At 36.6% G+C, this 17,052-nt stretch overlaps 3 protein-coding genes across 3 annotated transcripts; 1 reads left to right on the top strand and 2 right to left on the bottom strand.

Annotated features, from left to right (window-relative positions):
* The first annotated feature begins 1,422 nt into the window (after window positions 1–1,422).
* LOC116017296 lies at window positions 1,423–3,037 on the top strand. The gene is made up of 3 exons (XM_031257850.1): window positions 1,423–1,742; window positions 1,928–2,386; window positions 2,479–3,037. Exons 1-3 carry the CDS (start codon window positions 1,515–1,517, stop codon window positions 2,794–2,796), a joined length of 1,005 nt encoding a protein of 334 aa, XP_031113710.1. The 5' UTR covers window positions 1,423–1,514; the 3' UTR covers window positions 2,797–3,037.
* Window positions 3,038–5,750: 2,713 nt separating this feature from the next.
* On the bottom strand, window positions 5,751–7,548 carry LOC116017378 (zeatin O-glucosyltransferase-like). The gene has a single exon (XM_031257957.1). It carries the CDS (start codon window positions 7,525–7,527, stop codon window positions 6,061–6,063), a length of 1,467 nt encoding a protein of 488 aa, XP_031113817.1. The 5' UTR covers window positions 7,528–7,548; the 3' UTR covers window positions 5,751–6,060.
* A 6,940-nt stretch (window positions 7,549–14,488) lies between these two features.
* Window positions 14,489–17,052, bottom strand: LOC116017314 (probable acyl-activating enzyme 9). The gene is made up of 2 exons (XM_031257876.1): window positions 15,692–17,052; window positions 14,489–15,079 (listed from the first exon to the last, which is right to left on the bottom strand). Exons 1-2 carry the CDS (start codon window positions 16,978–16,980, stop codon window positions 14,599–14,601), a joined length of 1,770 nt encoding a protein of 589 aa, XP_031113736.1. The 5' UTR covers window positions 16,981–17,052; the 3' UTR covers window positions 14,489–14,598.

Here is a 17,052-nt window from a genome sequence, read left to right as displayed (position 1 = left end):
GGGAGTATGTTCAAAGTGGACAGATTCCTTGTACACACAATATAATTTAATAATTTACATTCTCCAAATACTCTATCGATCGGAGTGTGAGGTGCCGTTAGGGTTAGAGATTCAACATTTTAGGGAAGAAGTATATATACAACCTACTCAATTACACTAATACGGAGTAATAAAATCTGCTTACCATTAAATTAACCCAACCCAATAAAGGCCCAAATGCAAAAACCCTTGTTCAGTTTGGAAACATATATAAGCTCTTCCTTGGACGTGGCAAATTATACCATGCACCGTGGTGCACCACGTACGTAAATGACGTCGTTTTGAGCATTGTAAATTAATCGTTCATTTTTTGAAAATCACGTTTCCCGTTTCGGTCGGTCTGTGTATTCTAGATAATTTTTTTTGCTCAATTTTTTTTTCTCTGTCCGTTAAACGGACGGGAATCGTCACTTGTGGGAATTAAACCCAGGTTCTCCTGGAATTCTTCCCCACAAAGAGAGCTCATTTGACACTTGAGCTACCCCATTGAGTTTGTGTATTCTAGATAATGATTATGTGTATTATAGATAATGAATTCCTTGGAGTCATTCGCGTCCGCGTCCACTAACATCGAAACGACGTCGTTTTGGAATCTGAGTGCACATTGCTATGTGCACCGTGGTGCAGGATATAACGATTGCTTGGACGTCTACTCAACTGAAACTCTAACCTTAGCTTTCACAACCAAAACCTCAATTAAGTCTGCTAAAAGATGCATCATCCGTCACAAGAAATCAGACAAATTAAAGAAAGGAGAATAGCAAAGAGGGAAGTGACATAAAAACACAAACGTACGGGAGAACACGATGCAGAAAACAAGCTAAGGAACAGAGAAAGAAAGGATAAACAACAAAGAGCAGAGAAAACAAAGAACAACGAAGAGAAATCAGAGAACAAAGAGGAACAGGGAGAAACTAACAAGAGAAAGAAATGAAGAGAAAACAAAGAAGAAAGAAAAACAAAACAGAGAACACAAAGAAAACAGAAAAGGAGATCGAAGGGGATAGATAGTGATAGATCGTAAAAATCTTTTTTCGTGTATAATGTGAAATTTTATTTTAAACATATTGCCGTTTGGGTTTACAATTAATTACATGTATACGTATATATATAGGTATGCCCCGGACCTAGGTTGGTACAGATTAAACAATGGTAGCGTTTTGTTTTCTTTTTCCTCTGCTCTGGTTCAATATTTTTAAGAAATTCTTGCTCTTTTGGCTGCATTTTTTATGGCTTAAAATCTCTACCTTAAATGGTCCACTATAATTTTTAAAGTCCAATATAACTGTAACCAGAAAGGCAAAAACAAGGAAGAAAAGTGAAATTTTTTATTGTGATTCACATTTTTATTATTTAATTCATTATTTATTTTGGTTAGGTGTAAGAGACAACTACAAAAGCTAAAGGTCCGGTTACCAAACTTTTAATCGAGGTGGAGTAAGTAAAGCTAAGGGTTCCAAGAAATCAGGTGAGTGATGTCGGCTTCCGAAGCTCCTCTGTGCTTCAACTCCTCCGACCACCAGCCGGAATGTGCCGCCGACGACAACCGGAAGTTTCATGGTTCATCAAAAAAGATAAGATTGAGCGACGGAAGATTTATAGCTTACATAGAAAAAGGTGTCCCCAGAGATGAGGCCAACTACAAAGTACTTGTGGTTCATGGCTTCGATAGCTCCAAGGACATGAACTTCGTTGCACCTCAGGTTAGTATAAGGTCTTTCAGGCCTCTGATTAATTGGTGCACTTAACTCTTTTGATTTTCAGGCCTCTGATTAATTGGTGCACTTAACTCTTTTGATTTTCAGGCCTCTGATTAATTGGTGCACTTAACTCTTTTGATCTTCAGGGCTTTTGCCCAACAAATCTAATCTAATCTTCATTCGAGCAGGAGTTGATGAAGGAGCTGGGGGTGTACTTAGTTCTATTCGACAGAGCCGGATATGGAGAGAGTGACCCCAATCCCAAGCGCACCCAGAGCAGTGAATCCTTGGATGTTGAAGAATTAGCGGAGCTCCTAAACTTAGGACCCAAATTTTATCTGATCAGCAATTCCATGGGATCTTACCCCACATGGGGCTGCCTTAAACGGATTCCCCAGAAGCTACTAGGAGTGGCCATGGTGGTTCCACCGGTGAACTACCAGTGGCCCTCCATCCCAGATATCCTCACCAAGAACGACCAGAGAAAGAAGATGATCTACCGGACCATGATCTGGATCGGAAAATATGCTCCCAGATTGGGGCAATGGTGGGCAGCTCTAAACCCTTCAAGAAATAACAAGAATTATAGCGACAGGGATCTCGAACTTATCAAGAATGCACCCAACGGCCATGAAACCCCCACTGCAGTAATAATCTATAATGCTAACATTAATTATATTACTCGTAACATAATATAAACTTCACCACTATGACCAGTTGAGCTGTCCATGCAATGCAGGAAAAGTTGAAGGACAAAAGGGTTTTCGACAACCTAAGCTCGGATTTCTCGGCGTTTTTCAGTAAATGGGAATTTGATCCATTGGAGATGAGCGACCCGTTCCCGGAGAAGAAAGGGTCGGTGCAGATATGGCAGGGATGCCAGGACAAGTTCATAAACGTGGATTTACAGAGATATGTTGCAAGAAAACTACGTTGGATTCGGTACTATGAAGTCCCAGAAGGTGGCCACTGCCTTGTTTACGACGCCGATATTTGTGAAGCCATATTCAGGGCACTTTTGCTTGGAGAGGATCCTGCCAAGTTTTGGCCTTACTAATAAATTTTTTTTTCTAAAATTTGTTATGTTATCGGCTAATTATTTTTAAAAAAATTAATTAGTCCGAGGTCGGATATGTCTTATTTAGGCTCTATTATTTTTTATTGTAAAACTCTTAATTATTAGTTGTCATCTTGTGTTTTTAGGTATATCCCTTCGGTCAGCGAACCAGATCCTCCATATTTTAATTAAAGTGGTTGACTCTTATGAGTTGGGAAAGTGTTCCCCCTTATTTTCTTTATATGCTTTGGTTTAATAATAAAATTAATGTAGATTAAATTAGCTATAAGATATTTGTATTATATAATTTTTTTGTTTAACTTTTCAATTTTCTCTACAAACTTTTTTCCTCTATTAAACTAGACAAACTTATTATCTATTTCTATAAAATTTTATTTTACTGTATATTTCAAACTTTTTATAAATACTCATATAGTTTTTATTTTCATACATATTTATAAAATAAAATCATAACAAAAATTATTATTTGATGCCATTCACAAGCAAAAATTTTTACAGCGACGCAGCAAGTAAAAAGTTGCTGCCTGCTGTCAGCAAAAATCTGCTACGAATAGCAGCTTCTCAGATACTTACGTCCAAATACATCTTTGCTTTTACAAATTGGATTAGTTACACTTGCTTCCTGTACTTCATTACCACTGCAAATTATAGCCTCCTTCACAACCACTGAAATCTAATTTTTATTGGTTATATTTATTAGTGAAAATAGATTATATTTTCTTTATGTATATATTTTTAATATACTCTATTGTTTTGACCATTAATATGTATATTTTTTTGCAATGCATTAATTTATTTATGATTTATAAAAATATTTTTTAAGAAAATTATAAATAATATATTAATAGAAGTTAGGGAATGTTTGTAAGAATGTATTCAATTTAGAGTTTTAATGACTTTTATTGACTTTTTAATATGAAAAAGTTTTTAAAATTCTATGGATATTTGTACTATGGATTTTTATAAACTCGTACAAAGTTGACGAAAGTTTAAAAGATTCTAGGAATGTCTTTTTTGGTAAATTCACGGGTCCTCGGGAGCTGACCTAGGGGGAATCGTCACTTGCGGGAATCGAACATGGGTTCTCCCGGAATTCATCACTTGCCACTTGAGCTACCTCATTGGGTTAAAATTCATCACTTTAAAAGTCTTTAAAAGTTTTTATTGAATACACTCCCTAAAGCCCGTTTATTTAAAAGTATTACATTTTTCCTTATAAGTAACAAACCATTTATTCATGATTAATATTACATTTTCCAAGTATTACATTTTTATCATTACCCGACTCGTCTCTCAGATAAAGATCCGTGATATGAATTCACAAGAGTCTCACTCTGTTAAAAAATAATAAGTATGATATTTAATAAATTGAAATGTATAAAGTAAATGAGAGAGAGAATTTTCATAGCGATTTGAGGATGATGTAATTACTCTTCTCCTTTTCACTTTATTGCTGGAATTCTTTCCATTTCCGACCAACATCTCTGTCCAACAAAAAGTTTGGTTGGTACTTTAATTTGTTAAAAATCACAATTTTTCATTACTATTTTTTTTTTGGAAATAACTTTTCATTACTAATGAGAAATAGATAGAAAGTTAGTTGGAATTTTTTCAATATGCAATAATGTATTACATTTTTCCTCAAAAGTATTAAATTTTTCCTTATTCGTAATAAATATTTTATTCTTGACTAATATTACATTTTTCAATACAAGTATTATATTTTCATAGTGGCCCGACCCGATCCATCTCTGAGATAAAAGATTCGTGAGACAGTCTCACGCAAGTGTGACCCATTATACAATAATATGCTACAAAACTGATGACATTGTAAGGCAGGCAACCAACCATTTATAAATTATAAGATTTAATTTAATTTGGTTTGATATTTTATTAGGTGTGTATCACACTATATAGTAATCTAGCTATATATTCCGATTTAAATACAGATTACGTGCCCAAACATGTATTGGAAACCCAAATTAAATAAAATTGAAAAATTAAGGTGTGATTCTCCTGGATCAGCATCTTAAATTGTACATACACAGTTGTATCCATGTGTTTTGACGATTCGCATTAATCTCAGTTTATTTGCGTGGATCACGCTAATACTATTTAATTGCTTTAATTTTTTTTTAATATATGACCCTATTTGGTAAAATAATTAGCTTATTAGGCAATTTTGACTTATTTGATCACTATTAATTGTTTGATTTGGTTTAAAAATCAATCTAAGAGTTTGCTTAATCATTTTTTTTATAACTTCAAAATTCTAAAGCTCCTAAATAAGCTATAAGCTCTGTTTTTTATAGGCAATTTTAACTTATTTGACCACTATTAATTATTTAAGAGCATTACCAAACAGAGCTTAAGCTTAAAATAACATATAAGCTCCTAAATAAGTTTTGCCAAACAGAGCCTTTATTTGTGTATGATGTTTAGTAGTATACAAAATAATGTACTTTTAATATTCAAATAATATACTTTCAAATAATGTACTTTATGTACACAAATAGTACAGTTCACTTTTTATTTATAATTCACACAGCTGTGTGATTGGACATTAGGGAGTTTGTGCGCATAGCTACATATGGAACTGTTGGCATGGAGCCTAGACCACATCAACTTTTTAATTTTTTTTAAATACTTAACTTGTAAGCTAAAGAATCCGATGAGGTCGAAGATGAAGAACATACTAATAAGGTTTCTTGATTTTAATTTATAGCCTTAATAAAAATCATGGCAATAACCTTTTTTAATTAAATCTTAATATGAATTGGTAACCGAGGGAACTTAGAAAGAATGATAAATGTAAAAATTTTAAATAGTTTATGTGTCAAATTAGCTCTTATTTTAGATCAAGAAATTAATTGAGCACTTGAATTGTATATGGGTTTATTTGAGCTTTCTATCAAAATAATTTCACTACTTGATATTTTCAACTGTGCTATATTTGATTCGAGATGGATATTTCCAATCATTTTTTATGATTGAAATTCCACCTACTTTAGATACACCATTCATTTAAAATGAGTAAATTAATTAACACAATAACATTATATTGAACATAAGTACATAGAAATAAATCTTTGAGTAGTGGCGATGAGCGTCCCTTAGCTCTATGCTACACACAGATGCGAAGTACAATTCTAGGCCGGCATGCATGCACATACACCATCCTACTTTTATTTGTTCTTACTCACTATAACCATAACAAAAGCAAACAATATAATTAAAAGTTATTTATCTAGTAATCTGGGCAATGAAATTATCCATCTCCAGGCGAGAAATGCCACCTTCCATCACAGACTCCTTCACGGCTTTCCCCACTTGTGCCGCCTTATTCCTCATATCCTCTCCTTCCTGAGACGCCATCAATCTTCTTATAGCGTTGCTGATTGTGGTGGACGTTATTATTTCATCCCTACGCTCCCAATCCTTGATGGCAATCCCGGTTTTAAGGACTTCTGTGATTAGAATGGCATTCCTAGGCTGGTCATATTGGATAGGCCAGGTCGCTAGGGGGACTCCCCTGCACATGCTCTCCATGCCTGAATTCCACCCGCAATGAGTTAAGAACCCGCCAGTGGAAACGTGGTCTAATATCTCTAATTGGGGTACCCAGTCTTGGAGAATAAGCCCACGCCCTTCAATTCTCTGTTCGAACCCGGCCGGCGCCTTTATCTGGGTGTTTTTGTATCCTTTGGTCAGATCTTTGACCACCCAAATGAACCTTTGACCACTTTGCTCTAGGCCTTCCGCTAGCTCGTAGAGTTGCGGGTCGGAGAGAATTGTCTGGGTGCCGAACGAGACGAAGATGACCGACTTTGGGGGCTGTTTGTCTAGCCATTTGAGGCATGGGTGGCGTGATGAAGAATCCTCGTCGCTCTTTGTGTTTTGTTTAGTAACCACTGGGTTGAACGGACCAATCCCCCAAACAGGCCCTTTTCTCGCTAGCTTATAGACCATTGCGAGGAGGTCTAGATACGGACCCTCTATCGCTCTACACGAGTCATAAATACTGCCCTTGCAGAAGGCGTGGTGGTTCTGGCGTTGATCCACGATGAACTTAAAGAACTCCGACGGGAAACAAGTGGACGGAATTGGAAGCCGGTCCGGGATTACGGCCCCGGCCGGGAGAACAAATTTCCCGACGAATTTCCAAAGAAATGACGGGAAGTGAAGGGCTTTACGCAAGACCTCCCACACGAGCGAGGCGTCGTGGAAAGCGGACCCCACATAGAAGTTATAGGTCTCCATGTTTTCCGCGGAAGCCGCCACGTCCTTAACGGCGTTAATCATCAGGGCGTCGTTAACGACCACCAGCCTCTCGCACTTTGCCGATAGCTCCTCGAGGAGGTCTCCGACGGGGCGGCGCAAGTACGCGGCGGCGTTCATGGCTGAGGCTTGGAAGTCCACGTAGGATTGGCCTTCCGCACTGGGATTGGTGTTGGAGAGGTACCCCGGAGGCTCGGGGAAGTCGTGGAAACGCAGCGTGGGATAGTCGGATGGGGTCCACCCTTCGATCCGTCGCTTAACGGCCGCGATGTCCACGCTTAAACCCACGAAGTAGACCGGTAAGTTGTAGGACGCGATGAGTCGAGACAAATGGACCATCAAATTCATGTGGCCCTGCGCCACGAAGGGCACCACCACCACTATCACTTCACTTTTAGTATCACATTTTCTTGCAGAGTTCACAGACGCCATTGTATTGTATGGAGCGGAGAGTTTTAGGATGCTCTGATCTTTCTGTATTTATATCATCTTTTACGTGTATATATATAAAGTTTTAGGCCCTCCCATTAGTGTTATTATACACAAATTTTAAGAAAACAAACTGACACACAAGCTTTTTAAACAAATGGGGTTGTGCAATTTAGAGAAATTTTTCTCCTGCAACAATCACTTATGTCAGGTTTTTTTTTTTTTTTTTTAAAAAAAAAAAAAAAAAAAAAGAGAGAAGTGAGACGCGTGTGAGCTGCTGGGCGCTGATCATCTGACACTGGGGCCACTCTCAGAAATCAAAATGGCAACGGCCATTTTGTTTGTGATTTAATTTTTTTTTTTAATTTTTTTAAGTGGCCAGGCGGGCCAGCTAATGATATTTAAAAAAAAAAAAAAAAATTAAGTTGGCCTTCAACGGCCAACTTCGGCCAACTTATTTTTGTTTTAATTTTTTAAAATTTTGTTATTAAATTTATTTTTATTTGATACGTGTAATTTAAATATAATAAAAATAATAATTGTAATTATAATTTTTATAATAAAAAATAAAAAATAATTAAAATATAGTGATAAAATGGTGGTCCACAAAAAACTGAGAAAAAGCTTAAAACTAATGGGGAAAGAGTTTTTAAGATTGAGTGAGATAGTGAATGATGTGGTGGATGTTGGGGCCCACAAAAATCTGATGAAAAACCCAAAACTATTAAGGAAGGCAGGATGCTCTTTCTGTTTTAATATAATCTTTCTCTATCTCTCTCTCACACACATATATATAGAGAGATTTCTATTCATGGACGCATCTTCCCTTGCAGTCTGTGTAGAATACATCACTATCTATATAAAAACACAAAAAAAACACACTACACATCCAAAATAATGCAACATAACTCCCATGTCCGTAATGATGCATTTCGTAACACTGTGCAAAATATATTTGCATACCTATGGTGCATTTCCTAACACTATGCAATATATATTTGCATACCTAGTGATGTATTTTTTTGGTGATGTGTACCTAAAGGTGCATATTTGTGTGGTACATTTTCTAACATTCAGTGGCGTATATCTGTATATATAGTGGTGCAGTCACATTGACAGCACGTTAAGACGCAACTACACATGATTATGAATATATATATATATATATATATATATATATATATATATATATATATATATATATATTTATTTATTTATTTATTTATTGTGGATTAAGATGAGGGAAACCCAACAAATTTAAGTAATTTGCTTATTTCGATGTGATACCATAGAAATAGTTAAAATTATTTTATTCATTTGACTAATGATGAAATACTAAAATATTAAAGAAAAATAATAATATATTAATATGTATACACAATTAAAATTAATATTATCGAATACAATATTCGATTATTAAGATATAAATGAACTATGAACAGATAATACATTGTAACATAGTCGATAGTACTCAAAAGAAAAAGAATATATAAATGAACTATATTCATACATTATACTCCGTAACAAATGTCATATAAACCAATAAATAATTAAAATTAATGTGATAGACTATGGACTTAAAAATGTAAATTAGATAGAGGTTAGATTTTTTTAGATTAACTTTTAATGTTTCGATCGATTTTTTTTAGTTTCTTTTGAAAAATTGATAATCTCGGATGAAAAATTAAAATAATCAAAAATTTTTAAGGTGGGTAATCGAAAACGAATCAAAACCAAAATATTCAGGCAGTTAAATTTTCTGTGGTTGGTTTGGTTTTTCTGCCCTTTTTGCTCTCACCCCTAGAAATTACTAACTCCCATGTGTTTTAGTAGTTTTTCTTGGGAGGGGAACCAATTTTGTTTTCTACCTATATTTGATTAGTATTATTCAAAGACAAATTAAATTATTATTTCAATCATTTTACACGTTAGCGTACGTCTTGTGATCTATTGGCATAAACCAAACGCTCCATATATTAAAACCAATATAATGGCAGAAATAGCCAAGCCCAGATGATATATTCTAACCATTATTCTATGGAGCATGATTCATACATATATGTGTGTGGACAACAAATAAAAAGTACATTATTTATGTATATAAAGTATATATTATTTGAAAATATATTATTTAAATACTAAAATTACATTATTTTGAATACTATTAAATAATATATATTCAGTACAAAAATAATATATTTTTGATATATTAAAAATGCACATTATATTTATAAAAAGTATATTATTTGAGTATTATTGAAAGTAAATTATTTTGTATAATGTACATTTAGTATATAAATAATACTTTCAGTATATTAGAAATGCATTTTTATGATTAGGGACGGTTATAACAAATTATGAACAGATACTGCATTGTAATAGAGTCAGTAGTATTCAAAAAAAAAAAAAAAACAATTATGTTCCATGTAATCAAGTAGGCGTAGTTATGGAATATTAAGGGAACCATTTAATTCGGTGTAATAAATACCCCTCCCTGGGCAAAGTGTAAGGGGTTTAGACAATTTTCAAGCAAATAACTTTCTATGTTCTTGATATATAAGTGCTTTATTACCCATACTTTAACTTCTTTACTTGGTCCATTTTGTACATGAAATGCCCCAAAACTAGCGTGGCTTAAGGCTTAATCATGCGATTTTGTTTATAGGTACATTCAATTACCACAAGTATGGAATTGAAGCGTTTTGAGAACATTTTTAGTACAGTTTGAACAATACTTAGGGTCCATTTAGAAATCTAGAAAATATTTTTTGAAAAAATGATTTTTCAACATAAGTAATACATTTCTATCATTACCCGACTCATATTGCATATAAGGATCCGTGATATGATCTCACCAAAAAACCCACTATGTTAAAAAATGATAAGTATGATATTTAACAAATTGAAAGGTATAAAGTAAATGAGATAGATAATTTAATTTAATTTTTATAGCGGTTTGAGGATGGTGAAATTCATTTATTTCACTCTTCTCCTTTCCACTTGATTGTTGGAATTCTCGCCATTTCCGACCAACAAAAAGTTTGGTCGGTAATTTTTTTTTTGCAAGCGTATACTTTAATTTGTTAAAAATCACAACTTTTCATTATTAATGAGAAATGGACAGAAAGTAAGTTGGAATTCCCGTTCAACATGCAATACTGCATTACATTTTTTTTTAATCAAAAGTATTACACTTTTCCTAGCTTATCCGTAACAAACATTTTATTCTTGATTAGTATTACATTTTCATATTGATCCAACCCGTCCCGACCCATCTTTGAGATAAAGATTCGTGAGACGGTTTCACATAGTGTGACTCATTATACAATAATATGCCACAAAATTGATGACATTGTAAGGCAGTCAACAAACCATTTATAAGATTTAATTTGGTTTGATATTTTATTAGGTGTGTATCACACTGCATATTAATCTAGCTATATATTCCGAGTTAAGCACAGATGTCGTGCCCAAACATGTATTGGAAACCCAAATTAAATATAATTGAAAAATTAAGGCGTGATTCTCCTGGATCAGCAATCTATCTTAAATTGTACAAACACAGTTGTATCCATGTGACGATTCGCATTAATCTCAGTTTATATATGAGGCTCGAAACCACCCCTCCCATTTAAGAGTGCAACTAGGTGCCATCAGACCACAAGATCTTTAGCAGTTAATACTACTTAATTATTTTAAAATTTGTAATATATGATGTGATTAATGAATTTGATACCACCCCATATCATTTTCATACAAAATTGTCGAGTACATAATCACTTTAATTGGCGTAATAATCGTACACTCTCATTCTTTAAAAAAGATTGATTTTTCAAAACCAGATACTACATTGTAACATATCAGAGTCAGTAGAATTATATTTACTGGCAGGCTAGAGCATTATATATTATCTTATATTTATTTATATAGTATATACACACTGACACACACAGTCACATATACATTATATTATTTATATATAGTATACACACACACCATCTAGAGCTAGAACCACTCATATTATATATTATATTATAATTTATATACACACACTGCAGGCACATATGACAATTGACATATATAATTATATTATACACACACACCCCACGCACATTATATATTATATTATATACACAATTACACACACACTGTCACACTGATATATAAAAATTAGAGAAAAAAAACCAAAACAAAACATATTATATATAATTATATATACTAAAAAAAAAAAGAAGTTAAATCGGCGATTGTAACAGGAACCGTCGGTTCTTGAACAAGAACCATAACCTTAATATAAGGTTCTGGTTCCGGTTTGTGTAATTCTGGAACCGTGAACTGACGGTTCGGAATCAGAACCGAACTGCAGTCACTCCTACCTGGGGCCAGGGCCATGCTCTGTGTTGACCAGTCAAATTAGCAAGACCACATGCTTTAATATATTCTGGACAAAAAGAAAAAAACATTTCATTTGTACATTCAAAAAGTGTTTGTATCACCACCTTGTTTTGACAAGAGACCTGAGACCAAAATCTGTCGACAAAGTGCTTCCATGATTCCTGTGTGCAAGGTAAAAACTCGGCTGCGGGCTGGCGCAATGGCCATGAAGCCAGGCGAACAGCCCTGTAGGCCACTGCCTACTGGACCACAATCTGATGCCAAACTGCCAAACCCGTGTTTCACGGCTTTGCCAGTTTGGCTTTTGAAAGTTTAAAAATTTTAAAAAAAATTAATTTTTTTATTTTTATTTTGACGGTTCTGGAACCGGAATCGTCAGTACTCAAATAATCTATTTTCAAATAATGTACTTTGTGTACACAAATAGTGTATTTTTATTTATGGTTCACACAATAATAATTTGACATTAGGGGTTAGTGCGCATAGCTACATATGAAAATGCTCGAGCCTAGACCACATCAACATTTTTTTTTTAAAATTAACTTGTAAGCTAAAATTGTAACTTAAAAAATTTGTAAGGCGGTCTCGCACATGTGTGACCCATTTTAAACAGAAAAAACGAAAAAAAAAACATTTGAAGGGCAATTGATCCTGCAACCTGCTATAGAAAAGAGACGGTTACACTTATGTCTTGAACAACATTGTTCTTAATGTAGTAACTTAAAATTTCATGTTGTAGCCAAACATCTTGTGTTCAGATGACATGTAGTGACTTTCCTATATGGAAGGTCATGAGAGGCATTGTCGACTCTTTATACTACAATAGATTGAGAAATTAGACATTGTTAAGTCTTTGTGCTAAAATAGGTTGGGAAAGTATGTATGAACAGATACTATAATCTAATAGAGTCAGTAGAATTTAAAAAATAAAAAAATTAAAAGTTTCATGTTGTAACGTGTGAGTCTGCAAGTTGTAATAGTTTTAACTTCCAACGTAGATTTTTAAATTTTTATAATAAATTATGTAGGACAAGCAGAACCAACATTACGAAGGTTTAGATTGAATTGACCCGTATACATTCTAATATGGGCCAACACTAAATGACCGAAAATTGTGCGGAAGTCCATGTAGGACTGAGTTAGGCTAGACTAAATCGGCCCACTTCACATCACTTGGTATATCAGCTATCGGCAAATTATTACATGGACCATGGTCCATGCAATAATGATTGACAACTATGTCTCATGGCATTTTGTTTTTGTTTTTGTTTTTGGTGGAACATCATGAATAAAATGTATATTTTAAATATAATAAAGGTATATTATTTATATATTGAATGTATATCATTTGATAGTATATAAAATAATTTATTTTTAATATTTAAATAATATACTTTTAACAATGTACATTCAGTACACAAATAATATATCTTTAATATATTAAAATACACATCGTTCCCTACCGACGGTGCTAATGTTGGTTTTGTGACTTGGGGGTAGTCACTTGCCGGACCAACATAACCGATCGATGAGAAGTAAATAATAAAATATAAATAAGTGGAAAAAATAGATGAGACAAGAATTTTAACTTGGAAACCGAAATGTGAAAATTTTTAGACGGTACCAAGCCAAAATTCACTATTATGTAATATTGTACAAATGAAATGGTCGGTCTCTCTAGAATGATGGAGCCCCCCCACCCCTCTTGTTCTATGACTCTTAACTTTTTTATTGTAGTATAATGAGTAGGGAAGGTAATGGTAATTTTACGACTAGCTAATTAATGGGATATTATGGGTATTTAATAGGTTTTAACTGGGGGTTAATGGGTGATAAATGTGAAAATAAATAGGTAATTAATACGTTTTATGGGTAATAATTGGGAAGATTTAATAGCCAGAACCCATACTCAAGAAATGTTAGGGTAGGTAAATCATGATGAGTCGACTAAATAACCTCTCAGTTAATCCTTACTATTGACTTTGTACACAATGAATCATTCTCCACATCATGTGCATTTAATTAATAGATTATGTGTGATAGTGAATATACTCCAGGATCGGTCGGATACACTTCGGACCTGGTCGGAGGACGTGCGGTCGGGTGATCGGTTGGTCGGGGCTGCTGTAAGGTCGGCTGTCACGGGCCGAACAGTACCCCCGAAGGGCTCGCGACGCGGCGTGTCAATGACTGCCACGTACTCTTTCCCGCTTGGGCGTAGAGTAAGGCGGGCGCATGCGCGCCACGTTCCCGTCATGCCGGAGGCCCGGCAACCGCACTTTTCCCCCCCTTATAAATAGCGCATTTATGAGGAGAGAGATGATCTTTTGGCTGTTTCTTGAAAAAGACTTAGAGAGAGCTCGGACAGTAGGGAAGCCCACTGCTGACCTGCCGAGCCCTTCAAGCATTTACTTGGCTTGTAACCGGGTTTGGATCTTTGAGGCAATAAGAGGTCGTATTTTCCGGTTTTACTTGTGTCCGTATTTAGCTATATCAATGTGGTTATAAATAAATTGAACTTACATATTATAGTAATTGTAAATACCTAATTTATTAACTGCAACTATAATTTGTTAATTGCAGTAGTTATAAGAGATTGTCACATTCACATTATTATTATAGATTATTACAAGGTCTAAACAAAACAAACTTGGAGCCCAGAATTAGTGGAAATGATGTCTAAGCTTGATTAATTTCAACCCCAATGGCACTCAGATTAGCATTCATGGCGTCTGCAGAGCTTAAATACCTAAGCAAAAACTTCTGAATTTTGCCGGTTGACGTCTTGGGAAGCGCCGCCAAGAAAACCACCTTTCTTGGCACCATGAAAAGCGGCAGACGCTCCTTGCAGAATTCCCTCATCTCTTTCTCCGTCGGTTTCGCCATCATCCCTTTCTTTAAACTCACAAAAGCGCACGGCGTTTCCCCCCAGAACTTGTCCGGCCGCGCCACCACCGCCGCCTCGTCCACCGCCGGATGCATGTACAGAACGGACTCCACCTCCACGCTGCTCAAATTCTCGCCCCCGCAAATGATAACATCTTTCAATCTATCTTTCACTTCTATATACCCGTCAGGGTGGATCACTCCAACATCGCCGGTATAGAACCACCCATCTTCTTTCATGCATTTTGAGGTTCCTTCCGGATCTTTTAAGTACCTATTTGAGATAAACAAGAACAAGAAATAATAATAAAAATAGTTGAAAAAATCACTAAGCTTTCCTCGAACCCATGATCTCTCATTTGTAGAGTCATCTCATGACTACATGTTATTTGGCAACTATTTAATACTTTAATATTTAATACTAAAATATTAAATATTATGTTAAAAAATATAAAATTTGAACAATTTAAAATTATTCCACCCAAAACGATGTAGTTTTGTGTAAATGACCTATAAAAAAAAAAGTTAATTGGCCGACTAGGCGGTCTACTCGGTGCCTAGGAGGCAGGTGACCTCCTAGATCATTAGTTATAGTTATACGCTAAGCGGCTGGCAGGCGTCTAGCGCCTAATCAACATTCCCACCGCCTAGATCATTAGTTATAGTTATACGCTAAGCGGCTGGCAGGCGTCTAGCGCCTAATCAGCATTCCCACCGCCTAAACTACCGATTATGATTATACACTAAGTGGTCAATCGATATCAACATCTAGACAGAATTTTTGCAACACTTAGACAAAAGGTGAAAAAGACAAAAAAGACAAGATTTAGGGATTACTTATACGAGAGAATTTCCTAATCTTTATATGAGACAAACTTAGCAATACCCGAGCATGACGCTGTTGCCTCTTAACACGATTTCTCCGACCATATTCCCGTCTCGTTTCACGCTCTTTCCGGTGTGCGGGTGCACTACATCGGCGCCGGCGAATCCAACGCTTCTCACTCCTTGCCTTGACTTGATCGCCGCTCTCTCCGGAGCCGGTAAGTTATCCCACTCGCGTTTCCATGCACAAGTCACCGCTAATCCCCCAGTTTCCGTCAGCCCGTACCCGTGGCTCACTCGAAAACCCAAGGCCTCGACCCTTTCAAGCACGGCGGCCGGCGGCGGAGCCCCGGCCGTGAGGATATCAACGGGAGAGGCGAGCGGCTTTCTATTAGCGCAATTATAATTCGCTAGCATGTTAAGCACCACCGGCGCGCCGCACATATGGGTCACTCCGTGTTTTTCAATAGCATCGTTGATGGATGCAGGGTCGACGCGGCGGAGGCAAACGTTAGTGCCGCCCACCGCCGCCATGCCCCACGTGTAGCTCCACCCGTTGGCGTGGAACATCGGCAGCGTCCATAAGTACACAGGCTGCCGGGGGACCCACCAATGAAGCAAACTAGTGAATGTGACACTAAACGCCGCCCGGTGGCTGTAGAGTACGCCTTTGGGAGAAGAAGTGGTGCCGGACGTGTAATTTAAAGCTATCGGGTCCCACTCGCTCTCCGGGCCCACATAACTGAACCCCGGATCGCCTCCTCGTACCATGTTCTCGTAACAATCATGGAAACCCCGAAAATCGCTTTCTTCATCGTCAGAAATGAGAATTAAAATGGGACGTTGAGATAACGAGGTTGTCGGGAGCAAAGAAATGGCTTCCAGGACTAAAGAACTGGATTGGCGGTCCACGAAAACGAGCTTGGACTCGCTGTGGAGGAGCTGAATGGAGACTGTCCTAGCGTCAAGACGGAGATTAATGGTGTTGAGAATTGCGCCCGCCATTGGCGCGGCGAAATGGAGCTCGTACATGGCCGGAATATTCGGCGCCAGGACGGAAACGACGTCGTTCTTCTCGATCCCCAGACGCGAAATGGACGACGCCAGTCTCAAGCACCGCTCGTGGGTCTCCGACCACGTATACGCCGTGTCGTTGTACACCACCGACGGGCAATCGCCGTACACCGTCGCGGCTCTTTCCAGGAAGTCCACCGGGGTTAGAGGGCACGAATTGGGACGGCCAGGCCTCGGCGTTTTCTTGGGCGCGGCGATTTCTGTGATTTGTTCACTGGCAGGACTGAAAGAATTCATGGTGGCACATTTTGTTGGAGTTGTGGGTTTACATTTCATCCCTGCAGTGATATTTCCTACGTTGGTGAAGGAGAAAACAAAGAGGCATGGGCTTATTGATGTGGTTTTTGA

Source organism: Ipomoea triloba, chromosome 4 (genome assembly GCF_003576645.1).
Source record: "Ipomoea triloba cultivar NCNSP0323 chromosome 4, ASM357664v1".
Taxonomy (NCBI): domain Eukaryota; kingdom Viridiplantae; phylum Streptophyta; class Magnoliopsida; order Solanales; family Convolvulaceae; genus Ipomoea; species Ipomoea triloba.
The sequence above is the reverse complement of the archived record's forward strand: the minus strand, read 5'-3'. Positions and strand labels throughout refer to the sequence as shown.

Coding starts and splice junctions, on each gene's coding strand:
- LOC116017314 (XM_031257876.1), bottom strand. CDS start 16,980: ATGAAATGTAAACCCACAACTCCAACAAAATGTGCCACCATGAATTCT. Junction 15,080..15,691: donor GGCAACAGCGTCATGCTCGG/GTATTGCTAAGT, acceptor TATCTCAAATAG/GTACTTAAAAGATCCGGAAG.
- LOC116017296 (XM_031257850.1), top strand. CDS start 1,515: ATGTCGGCTTCCGAAGCTCCTCTGTGCTTCAACTCCTCCGACCACCAG. Junction 1,743..1,927: donor TGAACTTCGTTGCACCTCAG/GTTAGTATAAGG, acceptor TCATTCGAGCAG/GAGTTGATGAAGGAGCTGGG. Junction 2,387..2,478: donor GCCATGAAACCCCCACTGCA/GTAATAATCTAT, acceptor CATGCAATGCAG/GAAAAGTTGAAGGACAAAAG.
- LOC116017378 (XM_031257957.1), bottom strand. CDS start 7,527: ATGGCGTCTGTGAACTCTGCAAGAAAATGTGATACTAAAAGTGAAGTG.